The 19096-nt window shown below is 39.9% G+C and overlaps 1 protein-coding gene across 2 annotated transcripts in view; it reads right to left on the bottom strand.

Annotated features, from left to right (window-relative positions):
- UBAC2 (UBA domain containing 2) overlaps positions 1 to 19096 on the bottom strand; it is a 190279-nt gene that overhangs the window by 135467 nt on the left and 35716 nt on the right. Inside the window, exon 5 of one of the 2 annotated variants that reach the window (XM_036249572.1) lies at positions 272 to 331. The exons of the other annotated variant lie outside the window; for it this stretch is intronic. Coding sequence (XP_036105465.1) covers positions 272 to 331 — 60 coding nt within the window. The remainder of the gene's footprint in view (positions 1 to 271; positions 332 to 19096) is intronic. 2 annotated transcript variants of the gene reach the window in all.

The following is a 19096-nucleotide window of genomic DNA, read 5'->3' as shown; positions in this document are numbered from 1 at the left end:
AGCCCTGGTGGGATTGTGCGGATGGCAGCCACTTGATGTGTCCCTTTCACATCGATGTTTCTCTCTCTATCTCTATCTTCTTCTCTCTCCCTCCCATTCTATCTGAACAAAAAATGGAAAAATGTCCTCAGGTGAGGATAAAAAGAAAAAAATTGTTGAATGAAGAGAGAGGAAATCAGAGAGAGCTGATCATTCTTGTAAAATATGAGATAGAATTTTCTCATTCATTTATACATGCATACACAGTGAAACATTTACTGAGTGTGCTTACCTTATAAAAGGGAATGTTAAAATATTCCTTTCCTCAATGTGGAAATTCTTCCTTCTTTTCCTAAAAAAACTGACTAAAACTGACTATTCAATAAATAATTTACTATAAAGCATTAGAACATTTCATAAGTTATTAAAAGTAGACAGACAGTATGGTAAAAATCACCTTTCATAGTTCAGCTTCCTGTTCCTTATTTTTATCCTTCCTTAGAACTCATATGTATGTCTACGCCATCAACCATCAATTTCTATATAACTGTGTGTCTGAGTACAAAGTCTTGTCTCCTACTTACTCAGTTTATTGGTTTATCTTTGATGTGTATTCCTTTTGCTATTGATATAGAAATGCTAAAAGTACGTATTAAAATCTACCACTCTATCTGTGCCCTAGAATGAGCTAAGGTACATTATTTGGGAACAAAAAAGCTGATGACTATAGCATGGTATTATAATAGCCACCTCTGCTAGATTCCAATTTTCTGATTAACATACATGTGCATTCTGGTAAAAATAAAGCTTGTGTCTTACACAAGACTCCAGAGAGAAAAAAGCTAAAACAATATTATTATACCTTTTTAACAAAAATCTCTGCTAATAATTTTCTTTGGTTAGCCCAATAATTTTCAGATAACAGTATTTTTTTTTCCCTTAAGGTTACTACTATTAGGACAAAGTAGGTTATATGTCTCACCTTGCATAAATGTATTTTTGGAATTGTGCTGTATTGAGCCCACACATAACCAGAACCTAAAATTATTCTTAGGTTTACATATAGAAATTTCACAATTGTTTTACCAATGGTGTCTTAAATACTTTGTCAGGTGGTTTAGTAAAAAATAAACACACATAACATCAGTTTTAAATTCTAACTACAGTATACATACTATAAAAATAGTCACAAGGTATCCAAACTGTTAAAGCAGTTTGTATAAACTGTAATACGTCTTAGTCATTTTATTACTAAACTATTTCATTGTTTGAGCCCCATTTAATAACTTTCTTAGTAATAAATTCACAGCCTTCATCAAGTTCTGCCTAATGCTGCCATCTCGAGGTTCACAGTGTGATTGCAGGCAAATCTTATTGAATAGCTGACATGCCTCTTCAGAAAGGGAAAAACAGCCATGGAGTTTAAATAGTCCATATTAAAGATCTATAAGAATTGTTAGTTATATATATATCTTAAAAAAATATTATTTTGAATATTTTACTTTATAAATGTTTCATTATTTAAGTCTTATCATTTTATCCTTATTTAAAAGTTGTAAAGAATTTTTTCATTCTGCTCCTCTTTAAGTATTTATTAAGTATTTTCTGGAAGTATATACATGAAAGATTTTACAGTATTATTTGCTCATAAGAAAGCAAAGTCAATCATTTATATTATGTAGAAAAATTAAGTTTCTTCATTTTACAAATTGTTTGCCAGCATAATAATACATTGCAGTGAATTATGTCCTAGTTATTTTAATTTATATGATGTAAATTGGCTTAAAACATTATATTAGTTTTAGGTAACATAATGATCCGTTATTTGTATATATTGTAAAATGATCACCACAATAAGTCTTTTTTTTGTTTTAATTCCTCACCTGAGGATATTTTTCTACTTATTATCAGATAGAATGGGAGGGAGGGAGCGAGAGAGACAGAAAAAAACATCAATAAGATAGAGCAACATCGACTGGTTGCCTCCCGTACGACCCGACCAGGGCCAGGGATGAACCGCAACTGATGTATGTGCCCTTGACTGGTATCGAACCTCAGGCTGACATTCTAACCATTGAACAAATCCGGCTAGGGTGAGAACTTTTAAGATCTATTTTCTTAGCATCTTTCAAATATGCAATATAGTATTATTATGGTTACTATGCTGTACATTACATCCCCAGGAGTTATTTTTATTTTATAACTGGAAGTTTATACCTTTTGACCCCCTTCACCCATTTCACCCACCTCCCTACTTCTGACCACCACCAATCTGTTCTCTGCATCTAAAAGCTTGGTTTTGTTCTTTATTTTGTTTTTAAGATTTCCCATATAAGTGAGCTCACAAAGCATTTGTCTTTCTCTGTATTACTTATTTTATTTAGCATAATGCTTTTAAGGTCCATCAATGTTGTTGCAAATGGCAGTATTTCCTTCTTTTTTTTTCTTCTTTCTTTATTTTGAGAGAGGGAAAGGAAGGGACAGGGAGAGTGAGATAGAAACATCAATGAGAGAGAACATCAATTGGATGCCTCCTACATGCCCCTCACCGGGGGTTTGGCCCACAACCTGGACAAGTGTCCTGACCAGGAATCGAATCAGCGACCTCTTGGTGCATGGATCGATGCTCAACCACTGAGTCACACTGGCCAAGCTTTCCTTCATTTTTTTTTTTTTAATCTTTATTGTTGAATGTAGAATGTATTACAGATGTTCCACATTTTTCCCCCATTGACCCCCTCCTCCCCACTCCCGCCCCCCTCCCGCCTTTTCCCACACTTGTCTGCGTCCATTGATTATGCATATAAGTTCTTTGGTTTATTTCTTCCCACCACCCCCAACCCCTTTCCCTTTGAGGTTTTTCAGTCTAGCAATGAATTTGTACTTCTTATTCCCTTCACCTTTTTCACCCATTCCCCCAAACCCCCTCCCAACTGGCAACCAACAAAATGTTCTCTGTATCTATGAGAATGTTTCTGTTCTACCTGTTCATTTTGTTTGTAGATTCCATTGTCGATAGATATGTATTCATTGCCATTTTGTTTGTTCATATATTTTATCTTTTTCTTCAAAAAGACCCTTCAACATTTCATATAGTAACAGTTTGGTGGTGATGAATTCCTTTAACTTTTTCTTGTCTGGGAAAGTCTTTATATGGCCATCGATTCTAAATGACAGCTTTGCAGGACAGAGTAATCTTGGTTGTAGGTTCTTGCTTTTCATCACTCTGAATATTTCTTGCCACTCCCTTCTGGCCTGCAAAGTTTCTTTTGAGAAATCAGCTGACAGCCTTATGGGAACTCCCTTGTAGGTAATTAGCTGCCTTTCTCTTATTGCTTTTAAGATTCTCTCTCTGTCCTGAACCTTTTGCATTTTGATGATGATGTGTCTTGGTGTGGACCTCTTGGGGTTCATCTTGTTTGGGACTCTCTGTGCTTCCTGGACTTGTATGTTTCCTTCCTTCACCAAGTTAGGAAAGTTTTATGCCATTATTGTTTCAAACAGGTTTTCGATTTCCTGTTCTCGCTCTTCTCCTTCTGGCACCCCCAAGATGCGAATGTTGGCACGCTTGAAGTTGTCCCAGAGGCTCCTTACACTCTCCTCATTTTTTTGGACTCCTTCTTCTTTTTGCTGTTTTGATTGGGCGTTTTTTGCTTCCTTATATTCCAAATCGATGGTTTGCTTCTTGGCCTTACCTACTCTACTATTGAATCTTTGTAAATTATTCTTTATTTCAGTTAAAGCCTCCTTCGTTTCTAACTGTGCATCGATCATTTCTGACATGTCCTTGAGCATTCTAACTATGCATCCATGATTTCTGACTGGTCCTTTTTTATGCTCTTGAGGCCCTCACTAAGTTCACTGAGGTTTTCACTAAGTTCATTGACAATCCTTATAAGCAGGGTTTTGAACTCAGAATAATCTGTTAGGTTACTTATCTCCATTTCGCTTAGTTCTTTTCTTGGGGTTTTGTTCTGTTCTTTCATTTGGGACCTGTTTCTTTGTCTCCTCATTTTGGCTGCCTCCCTGTGTTTGTTTCAGTGTATTACTTAATGAGAGGTATGGGGCTCGCTGAGACCAGATGCTGCTCGTTTGAAAGAATTTGGGAAAAACCTGAAGCAGGATCCAAGACAGGCCAATCCTATGGTTAAGCAAGTGGCAACAGCTTGGGTGGGCCTGAAAGTTGGGCGGGGCAGGGCGGGGCCTCAGGGAGTCACCAGGGCGGGGCTACCAGTGTGAGCCAGGTTGCTGGAGTCCCAGATATGGTGGCTGTCTGCCGCCCCAGGGAAGGGCTCACCAAAGGAACAAAGGCCTCTGACAGCACGTTTGTCCCGGAGAAAGCCCCCTCTCCAGCCCTCGCTCCAGTGCCAAACAGCTCAGTTCTTCCCTGTATGTCTCTGGTGCCCCTTGAGCTGCCTTCCCTCCAAGCTTAGAGGGAGAGAGTCCAATAAGTCCGTGCGCGGGCCCTTTAAGGAGCTGCCTGGGGCTCCAGCCGTGTCAGCCTCCCTGAGCCTCAGTTCCTGCTGGTTTTTCCAGCCAGAAGTTATGGGGACTTCTCTTCCTGGCACTGGAACCCTAAGCGGGGCACCTGGTGTGGGACGGGGACCCCTCAGTCCTCAGGAAGGAACTTCCCAGCCGAGGTGTCCTCCTGATTTTTATCCACCACATGTAGGTGTGGGACCAGCCCATCTCACCGCCTTCTCGCCGCTGCCCCTCCTACCAGTCTCCATGTAGCTTCTTTAATTCCGTAGTTGTAGGACTTCCATTCAGCTTGATTTCAGGCGGTTTTGAATGATGGTTGTTCTGTAGTTTAGTTGTAACTTGGATGTGGTTGTTGGAGGACTCGATACTGCGTTTACCTATGCTGCCATCTTGACCGGAAGTCCTTTCCTTCATTTTTTAAGGCTAAATATTCCATTGAGTATGTATATGTATGTATATATATATATATATATATATATATATATATACATACACACACACACACACACACATACAGGGTATCCCCCAAAAAATATATATATACAGTGTATCTGTAGATTTTATTACATTTTGAAAATGAAATGTATTTGAATAAACACTGGCTTTATAGTTATTCAAAGTTATGTACATATATATTTAGGGACACCCTATATATATCTCACACTTTATATATACAGTTGTCCCTCACCATTTCGCACTTCGACTTTTGTGGCTTCACTCTGTCACTATTTTTCAAATATATTCATTAAAAAGTTGACCGAGACAGTGAAAATGATACAGCACGCACTCAGTTGTCTGAGTCAATTATACACCCCTGTATTACAATTAAAATGAAAATTATTGTACGTATGGACTGTAGGCCTATGTATTCAAGCACTCCTGCAAATCCTTTAACACTCGACCACTCCTTATATGTGGGCAATAACTTTTTTCAAAAAATTGGGTGTGGTGAAATCAAGCCAATCAGAGCGTGCTGTTCACTGATTGGCTATCCTATTCTCTTCCTATCCTGGCCACTGATTGGCTCAATCTCATGCAAGTTCATTTCTCTCATACACGCTTCTACATCACTACGCATCGGAAGCATCTTTGCTCTGTGTTTGCAATTTCTGAGAACTTTTATCTAAGCCCCACAATGGCTCCTAAACATGCTGCTTCTTCTAAACCTTCTGATGATGAAACTAAGCACCGGAGGAAGATGCTTACCATCCAGGAAAACGTGAAACTCTTGGATATGATCAAAGATAGCAAGAAAATCACGGAGGTTGCCCACCACTACGACTTGAATGAGTCTACGGTTCGCTCCATTCGTAAAGATGAAAAGAACATCCATGCAATAGCTACTGTCTCTTTCAACAAGGAAGCAAAGCGCGTCGTGACAAGTCGTAATATGTTCATAGTGAAAACGGAGTCTTCCCTAGCCTTTTGGATTAGCGACAGCTGCAAGAAAAACACTCCCCTGGATTCGCTGGTCATCCAGAAGGCGAGGCAGCTCTATCAGGGCTTTATGGTGGACAAACCTCAACCAGGACCCTCTTCTGCAATGTTCATGGATTTCACAGCAAGCAAGGGTAGGTTTGAGAAGTCCCAGAAGAGGTATCATCTGGAGTGTCATTCTCCACGGAGAAGCTGCCTCTGCTGACCAGCCTACCACAGAGGACTATGTGAACAACACGTTCCAGAAGATCCTTGAGGAGGATGAGTATCATCAAGAACAGGTGTCCTTAACTGAGGAGGATCTGGTGGAGATGACTAAGACTGGGAGTGAGGAGGAAGAAAAGCAGCCAAAGGTTCCTCGGGGTCAGGAGGGGGAGGTTGGCCTTACACTTGAGTATCTCTTACAAGTCGTGAGAACTATTAAGGTAGTACAGGAAATGATTGGTGAATGAGACCCATAAATGATGCATGCATTGCAGTTCTGGAATGCACTTGATGGAGCAATAGAACCCTACAAAAGCCTCATCACGCATATGAAAAGACAGCGCCAGCAACTGCCTATCACGATGTCCTTCAGCCGTGTACCCAGACACCCACTGCCTCCTCCTAGTGCTCCTTCAGGGGAAGACGACGACACACCTGCTGAAGATACTGCACCACCTGCAGACTCTCCTACTGAGGTCGTGCCTTCAGAGGAGCAGTAACCTTGCTCTTCTTTGCTGTGAAGTACATTTCTTCATCTTCATCACTTCATCATCGAACAAGTTGCCCTATTTTCATAGGTTAGTGGTTGTGTGTAAGAAGAGTGTGTGGCCCTGGCCGGTTTGGCTCAGCGGTTAGAGCGTCGGCCTACGGTCTGGAGAGACCCGGGTTCGGTTCCCGCTAAGGGCACGTACTTCAGTTGCAGTTTGTCCCCGGCCCTGGTTGGTCGTGCGGGTGGCAGCCACTCGATGTGTCCCTTCACGTCGATGTTTCTCTCTCTCTCTCTCCCTTCCTCTCTCTCCCTCCCACTCTATCTGTACAAAAAATGGAAAAATATCCTCGGGTGAGGATAAAAAAAAAAAAAGAAAGAAGAGTGTGTGTGTGTGTGTGTGTGTAATTAATGTACAATAATAATATTTGTAACATCTGTCTTATTTTCTCTTATTTTGTCTAATACATTGGGTAATACGAGTGTAATGGTGACTAAAGGCTGTTGTTGCATGTCTAGAGGGCTCAAATAATGTTAAAAAACATATTTAGAAGGTCATAAACAGGTTTTCTATGCTCTAACTGCGAAAATATTCCATTTATAAAGAATCACACTTCGTGGAAATGCATTTATCGCAGTAGAGTCTAGAACTGATTAACTGCGATAAACGAAGGCCTACTGTATACCACATTTTCTTTATCCATTCATCCATCGATGGACACTTATGTCCTTGTTATTTATTTTTTAATACTTAATTTATTTTTTATTATAGATGTCCTTCCCGCTCCCACTGCTCCCTGCTACCGCCGCCTTCACCATACTGTTGTCTGTGTCCACTGGTTATGTATCTATGCACATAAGTTCTTTGGTTTATCTCTTCCTGACCCCCAAACCCCCTTCCCTCTGAGATTTGTCGGTCTCTTTCCTACATCCATGTCTCTGGATCTATTTTGTTCATCAGCTTACTTTGTTCATTATATTCCACAAATAAGTGAGGTCATGCAATATTTGTTTTTTTCTGATTGGCTTATTTTGCTTAGCACAATACTCTCCAGGTCCCTCTACATTGTCCCACTGCTGGTGGGAATGCAGACTGGTGCAGCCACTATGGAAAACACTATGGTGTTTCCTCAAAAAAATTAAAAACTGAACTGCCATTTGACCCAGTGATTCCACTTCTAGGGATATATACTAAGAAGCCTAAAACACCAGTCAGGAAGAATACACGCACCCCTATGTTCACAGCAGCACTATTTACAATAGCTAAGATCTGGAGACAACCCAAGTGTCCCTAAGTAGATGAGTGGATAAAAAAGCTGTGTTTCATTTACACAACGGAATACTACACAGCTGTAAGAAAGAAAGATCTCCTACCCTTTGTCCTTGTTATTTTAAACAACTGGAGAATAAGTTGTGCTGTACTGAAACTGGGCTGCACAGAACTTCCTTGGAAAATCTGCTGGACTCATTAACTTCTCTAGTTCTCTAAGCCTGCAAGTGAATCCCAGAGTACTAAAGAAGAGGAAAGAATCAGAGATTCTCAGGGGTTAAAGGACTTTCACGGGAATTCCATTCCTGCTACCTACCCAATATGTGGATTTCCTGGACAACATCCCTGTCCAGTGCTTTCGCAGCCACTGCTTGCCTCTCTTCAGTGTCTGAAATTCAGCACTTCTCCAGGGAATCACTTTGCCTTGAGACAGTGAGTGTCACAGAGTTAATCCTTACCAAACCCAATAACTTCCTGTAGCATCTCTCTGTAGTCTTAATTCATCCTTGGCCAGGCAACCCCTACCCCACAATTTTTAATTTCTCTTTCCTAAAGCAACCCCTTCAATAGTTGAAGGCTGTTCTCCTGCCTCATCTTCTCCTCTCCAGGATATCCACTGCCTGCTCTCTCAACTGTTTCTCACTCGGCAGGCCTGCATTCCTTTTCCTTCCTGATGCCAATGAGGTTCACCAGAGCCATGCTTGTTGCCCTGCAGTACTATTTATGGCATCCACAAGCACATCAGTGTTAACAGGCATTCACATCATGATGCCACTTCACAGGCTTCCCTTGGCTTTTCCAAACACACGACTGCCAAAACAATTCTGCCATTCAGTGTCTCCATAGTTGATTTTTTAGACTAAAGAGAAAGATTCAATGCTCTCTCTCTTCAGTGTTTTATGAGTTGACTGTGGAGCCCATAACTCTAGCCTGCTAAACCAGCTAACTGGTTATAGTTATTGCTCTTTAAAGGCGACTGCTAGCAGTCCCCCCAAATCCATTTCTCCTTATCTCCAGAGATCTGGCTGCCTTGCTAAGAATTGTTACCCAGGCTCCCCTAAAATTAATTGTGTCCACATGACCAGGTACTTGCCAATGGTGTATAAGCAAGAATGAAATTTACAACTTTCAAAGCACTGGTGAAAAAGCAGTTCCTTGTCTTACCCTTCCCTTCTAATTCCTCCATGTTGGTTGGAATTGAAACAATGGGAGCCACCCTGGCGGGCACAAGTTGAGGATGACAGGGGTGCCCCACCAGCTCCATCCTTTGATGAATTCCTAGGACACAGACTGCCTACCCACCAGGGATGTTACAAAAGAGAAACAGACATCTGTGTTCTTTGAGCCACTTGTGTTCAGGATTTCCTTGTTATAGAGCTTAGCTTCTACCATTACTAAAACACCCTCTGAGCTTTTGTAACTTGCAAATTTGATGAGCAAACAAGCTATGATTTGCAAATTTGATGAGCAAACACGCTGTTTCCAAAGTAAGCACTGATAAATAGTAACCAGAACAAGTAGGGAACAAAAATACTATAAAAAGGTAAATGTTATCCTTTCATTTCATATTATTGTAATAAAAGAGACAAACAATTTTCAGAGCATAAGAAAGAAATATTAGTAAGTGGAAGGCTGTGAGCTGATTATTGAATAGAGTTTGTTTCTGCCTGTCTGCCTGTCCTATTTTACATCATCCTGAATGAAGGAAAGTGTTGAGGACTGGAGCTAAATAAATACTCTTCAGATTAAGTTAAGTCACTGGAAAGGTCCCTAATAGAGACTTGAATTTTACTGAGAAAAATCTATTTTATTCCACCCTAACATTTAAAAATTTAAAGCTTGCCCTGGCCGGTTGGCTCAGCGGTTAGAGCGTCGGCCTGCAGTCCAGAGAGACCCAGGTTCAGTTCCCACGAGGGGCACGTACCTCGGTTGCAGTTTGTTCCCAGCCCTGGTTGGGTCACGTGGGTGGCAACCACTCGATGTGTCCTTTTCACGTCAATGTTTCTCTCTTTCTCCCTCCCACTCTATCTGAACAAAATATCAAAAAATGTCCTCGGGTGAGGATAAAAAATAATAATAAAAATTCAAAGCTTTTCAATTTACCTTATCATGAAAATATGATAAATGTATGAACCTAAAACCATGCCAAAATACTTCTGTATATCAAAGGACATAATCAGAGTCAAAAAGTAACCTTTGGAATAAGAGAAAATATTTGTAAATCATTTATCTTATATGAGGTTATTATCCAGAAAATATAAAGAACTAGAATCCTTGTATATTGCTGGTGGGAATGAAAAATAGTTCAATCACTAAGGAAAATCATATGGTGGTGCTTCAAAATTAAAAACAGAACTACCCCATGATCCAGCAATTCCACTTCTGGGTATATACACAAAAGAATGGAAAGCAGGGTCTCAGAGAGATATTTATATACAGATGTTCATAGCAGCATTAGTCACAATAGCAAAAAGGTGGAAATAATCCAAGTGTCCATCAGCAGATGAATGGATAAAATATATAAATATTTTATATCTATATCTAAATATTATTCAGCCTTAAAAAGGAAGGAAATTCTGACACATGCTATAGCATAGATGAACCTTGAGGATATTATGCTAACTGAAAGCCAATCAGAAAGGGCAAATAATTATGATCCTACTTACATGAGGTATCTAGAGCAATCCAATTCACAGAAACAGAAAGTAGAATGGTGGGTGCCAGGGGCTGGAAGGAGGTGGGTGATGAGGAGCTGTTGTTTAATGAGTATGGACTTTCAGTTTAGAAAGAGGAAAGTCTGGCCCTGGCCGGTTTGGCTCAGCGGTTAGAGCGTCGACCTGCGGTCCCGAGAGACCCGGGTTCAGTTCCCGCTAAGGGCATGTACCTCGGTTGCTGTTTGTCCCCGGCCCTGGTTGGTCGTGCGGGTGGCAGCCACTCTATGTGTTCCTTTCACATCGATGTTTCTCTCTCTCTCTCTCTCTCTGTTCCTCTCTCTCCCTCCCACTCTACCTGAACAAAAAAATTGGAAAATGTCCTCGGGTGAGGATAAAAAAAAAAAAAAGAAAGAGGAAAGTCTGGAGACTGGTTGCCCAACAATGTGAATATACTTAACACTACTAAACTATATACACTTAAAAATGGTTAAGACAGTAATTTTTATATTGTATATTTTATCACATTAAAAAAAAAGTTTAAATCATACCAAATTTGTTTCATGGTCACCTTGATATTTACCCCTTAGTAGAATAATAGGCACAAATAATATTTAAAGTGGAATCTTCTCAAGAACACATAGTCCAGGAATACACAGTGCTACAGAGAAAAATGATTTCCTAAAAAAAAAAGTCTGCGTCCAATGAAGGTAAAAATGCTCTACAGCCGAAATGTCTTAGCAGAATGAGGACATATGTATTATATAATATAGAAATATTTAGAAAGTAACATTAAATATTTTATTATCTTCCACTAATCATTAGGGGTTTTTTTGTTTTTGTTTTGTTTTTTAATTTATTTCAGTCTCAACAAGACTTCAAATCAGGTCAAGGTGAAGAGTTCCAATACAGGCTAGTCATCTGTAGATGGCAGTAAAAGCACATATCATGTCAAAACAGCCTTGCAATGTCAACCTGTATGAGAAAACTAGACAACACATGAACAATCTAAAACTATTTCATGCTTAATTAACAGTGTAGTTCTCCTACATCAAATAAACTGTGCAACAATTGTTCATCTGCCCAAACACTTTCACTCTGGGCCTCTACTTGACCAACCCTAATCTGTCTCTTTTTTGTCTTTCTTCTGCTTGATATCTTTATGATCATATCTTCCTAGAAACATTATGCATTCATTTTTTGGGACATGGCATAGCTTTCCTTTTTTTTCTTTTCTTTTTTCTTCCAAATAAATGGTACTTGCTGTTATTTTTATCATCCTCATGTTTTGTTTTGTGTTTTTTATTCCCCCCTTTATTGATTTTAGAGAATGAGAGAGAAAGAGAAACATTGATGAGAGAGAACATCAATTGGCCACCTCCTGCATGCCCCCATTGGGGACCAGGCCCACAACCTGGGCATGTGCTCTGACCAGGAATTGAACTGACGACCTCTTGGTGCATGGGTCGACGCTCAACCACTCAGCCAAACCAGCAGGACATAGCTTTCTTTCTTACAGAAAAAGAAACTCATCAACACTAGTCAAATCAATAAGCCTATTTATTGAGGCCTTACTGCGTGTGAAGTACTATGCTGGGAACACTGAAATATATGAAGATGTATATGTTGGGTCCTTGTTAACAAGACAGACACAAAATTCAAAAAATAATATGAGAGATGAGAATACAATCAAGGGACTAATAACAACACAACTGTAAAAGACAGATGTCACAGATACCTCTAACTCCCAGTTCTAAAAACCTATGATTACTGATCCTAAGTACAAAATGACATTAACATTAGAAAAATAAATCCTATACTAGAGTCAGGATGAGGCAGCCCAAGCATGTGTCCCTCCACCCAAACACACCAGCAGGTTGCCCTGCAGGTCTCTGAGGGTGGTACTACCTACTTCCTTCCCTTTTCCGTTAAGATTCTATTTAGACCATGTGACTTGCTTCTGGTAAAGCTGTGTAAACCAAAAGTTATAAACTTCTCATGAAGAATGTCCATATGAAAATTTATGTCAATAAGAAGATAACATCGCTGAAAAAATTCGACTGGTGCTAGATTAATTTTTAAGCATAAGAGGGAGAGTCCTGATAGACAGTTCTGAGTAACTCTGATCAGTGCAGTTTTACTACCAACAAAACAAAAACCCTGCACGATTTTTATATTTTCCTCTGCAGGCTGATTATAATGTCTCCGAGAATGACAGCTCTCCTGGGAGAGTTGTGGGAGATCAAGTGACTACAAGTGGGCAATTCTGGACCTAGCCCAGTTACACTTCCTATTGCACTTCCTACTTGCTATACATATATCAAAGTAATGGTTAAAGGGAAAAGAGTTAAAAGTAGATAGGCAAATTAGATGAAGCAATCTAATACTACTAGAAATGGATAAATGCCTTAATCAAACACATTAAGATGAATGAATTGACTTAAAGGTAAATTAAAAATAAGGTAAAAACATACACACAAAAGAAAAACAGCACAATAAAATACATGAAAGGAGGCAAAGACTAGTAACTAATGGGACTCCCTCAGGGCTTGGGTACTTTGAGTTTAGAATAAGCCCCAAACAGCCCTGGCCGGTTTGGCTCAGTGGCTGGAGCGTTGGCCTGCGGACCAGAGAGTCCTGGGTTCGGTGTCTGCTAGGGGAACGTACCAAAAAATAAAAAATTAAAAAAATAAATAAAAGAATAAGCCCCAAACACCAACACACACATTCAAGGCTCCCTGGGATGAGGTTTCACTAAATGATTCCTGAATATATTAAGATTTTCATGCAAAGGCTGTGAGGGCACAGAGTCCCAAGTCCCATCCTATCTCTCTCATCTCCAGTCCTACAAAAATTCCGAGAGACAAAGATAAGACATGCACTGCAATGAGAACAGTTGCTTAGAAATGGACAATGCCGAGAGTGGGAGACTCTTCAGGAAAGCCTTGTCCATCTTCCTATTTCTTTGAATTGGGGGTAATGGCGATCAAAGGAATGAACTAACTTTTTAGAAAAGATAACTCAGGTCATTAATTAGTGGCATAGACAGAGCTTCCATTCCCAGTTAAAAAATTCCCAGGAAAAATTTAAATGTGGTGCAAAGGAAAAAGAGGACCTATTAGGCAGGAGAGAGAAAAAGAAAAATAATATATGGTATCTAAAACATGTTTTACACAAGCTATAAGAAATGCGACGATTCATAGAACTGAGACTCAGTGTTTTAAAAAAATTACTCCTGGAAACAGTTTACTAGAAGCAGAGCTACACTCAAACCCAGTTTTTGCAAACTCAAAGTCCAAAGTACATTTTTTTAAAAACCTTTATGAATATGAAATGTAACACATACAGAAAAGTGTAGCACGTGAGACAATCTATTTGCTGCTTCTCTTTTCTCCACCCTGCTCTGTTTCAGAGGCTGAGAGTAAAGACTCCATCCAAAGGCTCACGGGCTCTCTGTTTTCCACTGAGTTCTGCTAAAGGGAGCTCAGAGGTGGTTTAGGTGAGGAGGGGCCTGAGGCCAGGGTATTTATTTCCCAGGTTCCCTTCTGCAAGGTTACCTCAGGCTTATTGCCTCTCAACAGAAAGTCACTACAGTTCTCAAGGTAGCGGACTCTACAGGGGTCCCTCCTTCTAGGCTCTAGTAACCTCTCCCTTCCTTGATCTCTTTGGGCTTGATGGTAGTGGGTGCAATAAAGTTAAGCATCCTGCCAAAGATTCCCTTTTTGTCCTTAGGTTACATTCTTTTGTCATTAGATCCTTATAAATAAGCCCTCCTTGAATTATTCTAAGTATGTCATCTGTTTTCTATTGAGACCATTATAGATACAAAGATAAAACAAAAATATACAGCTTAATAAATTATCACAGAACAAACACTAGAGTAATTAGCACCTAGGTCAATAATAGAATTTGCCAGCATCCTGGAGGCTCTCCCCAGCCTTCCCTCCTTCTGTGTTCCTGCAAAACACCAAAAACTTTTATCACCTAAGCATAAATTCCTAAACATTTTATTTGTTTGGTCTGCTTTTGAAATTCATATAAATGGAATCATATACAGTATGAATTCTTTCATGTCTGGCTTTTTTCACTTAACATTATATACACGAGATTCACCAATGTTGTTGCATGTGTCTTCCTATATGATTTTGACTGGGAAAAGCATTTCATTGTACATCTACACAACTAATTTTTCCATTTGACAGATGCTGAACATTTGGGTTGTTATAATTTGGAGTTATGAAAATAATGCTACTATGAACATTCTTATCTCTGTCTTCTGTGCACAGGAACATGTATTTCAACCTAGGAGTAGAATCTGAGTCTCTTCATTGTAGTACTTAATATCCAATTGTTCTCCAAATTTAAACATTCCACCAACAATGCTCTGTATCCAATACTTAATGCTGTCAGTATTTTTCATTGTAGGCATTTTGGTATATGGGTAGTAATATCTTATTATAGTTTTAACTTTTGTCAACCTGATTACTTATGTGCATAGTTTCATGCTTATCAAACATTTGGATATAATCATTTTTGGGTGCTTAAAAGTCTTTGGCCCACTGAATGGCAGGGATCTTCCTAGGCAAGAAATTACATGTATAGGCTAAAAGAATGCAGCTAAAAACCTTTCCTTGGGACTATCAACTCATTAATGAGGAACAGAGAAAAGAAAGAATGATCTAGTCCCTTAGGAGACTTTTTGTTAAAGATCAAATTGCTATTCTGATGATTCTCTATTAAGTAGGACCAACTTCAACAAACATTACTAAAACAAAGTATAAAACCATAATACAGAAAAAGCACAGCACAACCTCAAAATCTGAGAATCATGAGTAAATATCTCTGCATCACACCATCCATACTACTATCGTGTCCTCAACATACTTGGCAGCTGGCGTGATGATTAAGTTCAATGACATTTTTTTTTTTATCCCACCCGAGGACTTCTTTCCATTTTTTGTTCAGATAGAATGGGAGGGAGAGAGAGAGAGAAACATTGACGTGAAAGAGACACATCGAGTGGCCACCACCCGCACGACCAACCAGGGCCAGGGACAAACTGCAACCGAGGCACATGCCCCTAGCGGGAACCAAACCCGGTTCTCTCCAGACCGCAGGCCGACGCTCCAACCGCTGAGCCAAACTGGCCAGGGCAAGTTCAATGACATATTTAAAGCCCTTAGACCTCTTCCTGATGATTATTCACCTCTGATAATACAGATAAGAGAAATGGAAGAGATCATTTAAAAACTCCTAAGTAACTCTTTGTTGTTGTTCACGTTTTACTGATTTTTTTAGAGAGAGAGAGAGGTAGAAACATCGATGTGAGAGAAACTGGGATGCCTCCTGCATGCCCCCCACTGGGGATCGAGCCAGAAACCCAGGGACTCAAACCAGGACCTCTCAATTCATGGAACAACACTTAATCCATTGAGCCACACTAGCTGGCCCTAAGTAATTCTTTTTTTCTTTTTTTCTTTATTGATTTTTTAGGGATAGAGGAATGGAGAGGAAGAGAGAAAGAAACATCGATGAGAGAGAACATCGACTGGCTGCCTCCTATATGCCCCTCACTGGGGACTGGGCCCACAACCTGGGCATATGCCCTGACCGGGAATTGAACCGGCGACCTCTTGATGCAGAGATCAACACTCAACCACTGAGCCACACCAGCCAGGCTTTTTTTTTTTTAAATCCTCACCCAAGGATATTCTTCCATTTATCTTCAGATAGAGCTGGGAGAAGGGAGGGAGAGAGAGAAAAACATTGATATGAGAGATATACATTGACTGGTTGCCTCCCGCATGACCCCGACCAGGGCTGTGGGTGAACTGCAACTGAGGTACGTGCCCTTGACCAGAATTGAACCCAAGACTCTGGTCCACGGGTTGACGCTCTAACTGCTGAGCCAAACCGGCCAGGGCTTACAACAACCTTCAACTCTATAAACATGTAGTTACTTTTTTGTTTACAGATGCCTGTATACTAAAATCCTCAATCACATACATACTGGTATACAGGTTTGGATTTAAGCAAGTTAGTAACACATCTCTTGTTTCTTTATCAATCCTGACTCTCCACAATACGTTTTTCTTCTAAACTGCTACTTCCTTGTATTACTAAGTATTTTTTCCTATACACTCATCTACACATACACACACAATCTCCTTTAACTGTGAGACCAGAATCCTCAGGAGGTGGCCATGTACATCACAATAACCAGAGTTTTACTTAGCTGTCCTGGAGACTCTGGATTGCTGATCAGTAAAATATCACACTGCAAACTGTTGGTGTGGGGTCCTGAAGGATTTCAGTGAGTCCAGGTCTGATTGCTCTGTCATGTAGAAGCCTTCTCCTGAAACCCTCTAAAAGAATCTTTAATATCTTTATGGCACTCTACTTTCACTGATGATTTAGATCTATTTTATCTATGGTTATCTGGATTCAACTTGTTTGCATATCATCAAGGAAAAATATAATTTAGGAAGTCAAGTGGACAGAAGGTTCACACTAACTTAGCTGCAAGATTATAGTTATAAATTGTTGAGATAAAAAAAAAAACACACAAAAACAGGCCCTAGCCGGACTGGTTTGGCTCAACGGTTGGAGCGTCGGCCTGAGGACCAGAGAGTCCCGGGTTCGGTTCCCACTAGGGGCATGTACACAAAAACAAAACAAAACACAGATTTAGATCAAGTGTATCTCAATCTTCTTTATCTAGAAACCAATATTCAACACATCTACCCCTTTTTTATTTATTTTATTTTATTTATTTATTTTAGGGGGGGGGGAGAGGGGAGAGAGAGAGACAGACATTGATTTGTTGTTCCACTTATTTATGCATTCAGTGGTTGATTCTTGTATGTGCCCTGACCAGGGATTGAACCCGAGACCTTGGCTAATTGGGACAACACTCTATCCAACTGAACTACCCAGCCAGGGCAAGTCTGAAAAAGAGAAGGGTAGGGAACAAGATTCCATACATCAAAGTGAGAAATCTTAAGGGCAGAATCTCACCCTAGTTTGGAGCACTCCTCATTTCCCTGACTCCCTCTTCTTTTTGGGGACTGGCTATCTACCAACCACTCCAAACTTGTTCTCTGACTGCCACTACCCATGCTGGGAAACAAACAATGACTTCAGTGGTCCCCTCATCACAACACTCTTGTGAGGAGCTGGGATATGTCCCTCTTATACTTGTTGTGGTAAAGAGAAATATGTTCAGAATGGGAAATATAATTTTATCTGTGCATAGACAAATCTCTAATATAGGAGCATGTTTTATAATGGGAATTTACTGTGTAAATTTATTAACTACATCCTTTCTAAGAATTATAAAATTGCCTTAACTAAACTGTATTTTTATATTTACTCAAACTGGGATCAAGCACTAAAATAAAAAATCCCTTAGGGCTTTTAACATGTAAACTAAAATTCAAAATAGAGATAAAACAGATTGCTTCATAAAGTGAAGGGAACTCTGTAGCCTCTGGGAATATGTAAGATCCCTCTTGTGCAAAGTGAAATTTTCTCTTTCAGTCATATTCCAAAATAAGTGAGAAAATTTAAGCTGCATGGAATGATACCTGAATGAGCTAAGTTCTTCTATTTGAATAAAAATTCATTAGGTTCAAGTATTAAGGAAGAAAATTAGGCACTACAAAAGTTTAATTCTTAATCCACTAATGACCTGCTACCAAACAGTTTGAGAAAGATTTTTTTCACTGTAATTCTTTTCCAACAAAAATCATTGTGAAGACTTAGGAACACAGAGAGTGATAAGTTACAGGGGTCATGTAGAGGAGAGAAGGGCTCCTGCCTCTGTGCTCCTTGTCTAAGTCTCCACAGAGGATTTGTGACTGGCAGGTCAGTCATATAACTGGTCAAAGTGTCCCTGATACTGACACTTGGCTCAGTAATTCATCAATGACTCCCTCAACTCTCCATTTCTTCACCTAATTTTCCAGTCACACATTCAAGAAATATTTATTAAAAGTCTGTTATGCCTTGGCCGGTCTGGCTCAGCAGTTGGAGCATCAGCCTGTGGACCAGAGAGTCCTGGGTTCGGTTCCCGCTAGGGGCACGTACCAAAAAAAAAGTCTGTCATACACATACATACATAATACATGCCAACCCTCCAGGATCTCAATTTACTTCAGGATAAAAGGCAAGTAAATAGGCAATAATAATACAAACACATGCCATTACAGGGGTAAGTACCAAGTGTTAAGGAACCTTATAGGGGTGAATAACCAATCCAGCTTCAGAGGTTAGAGAAAATTTCCTGGAAGAGGCATTGTTGAAAACTAAAACTTTAAGGATAAGTAGCAGCTGGCCAAGCCAAGAGATGTGAATACAATGGTAAGGAATATTCCAGGTGGGAACAGCAAGTGAAAGGCAAAGATGAGAAAATGCAGAAGGTCCCAAATGGCTAAAATGGAGAGGAGGGTGGGAACCGAGTAACAGCTGATCCACCCTCGAGCTGTGCTGTGGGGATTTCCTAACTTGCCCCTTGTGGCCTTTCTCTGAGAGACTGGCAAATCAGAGAAAAGAATCTCTTGATTTTAGCAGCAAAAGGGGATACTA

This window comes from Molossus molossus, unplaced genomic scaffold (genome assembly GCF_014108415.1).
Source record: "Molossus molossus isolate mMolMol1 unplaced genomic scaffold, mMolMol1.p scaffold_m16_p_9, whole genome shotgun sequence".
Classification (NCBI taxonomy): domain Eukaryota; kingdom Metazoa; phylum Chordata; class Mammalia; order Chiroptera; family Molossidae; genus Molossus; species Molossus molossus.
The sequence above is the reverse complement of the archived record's forward strand: the minus strand, read 5'-3'. Positions and strand labels throughout refer to the sequence as shown.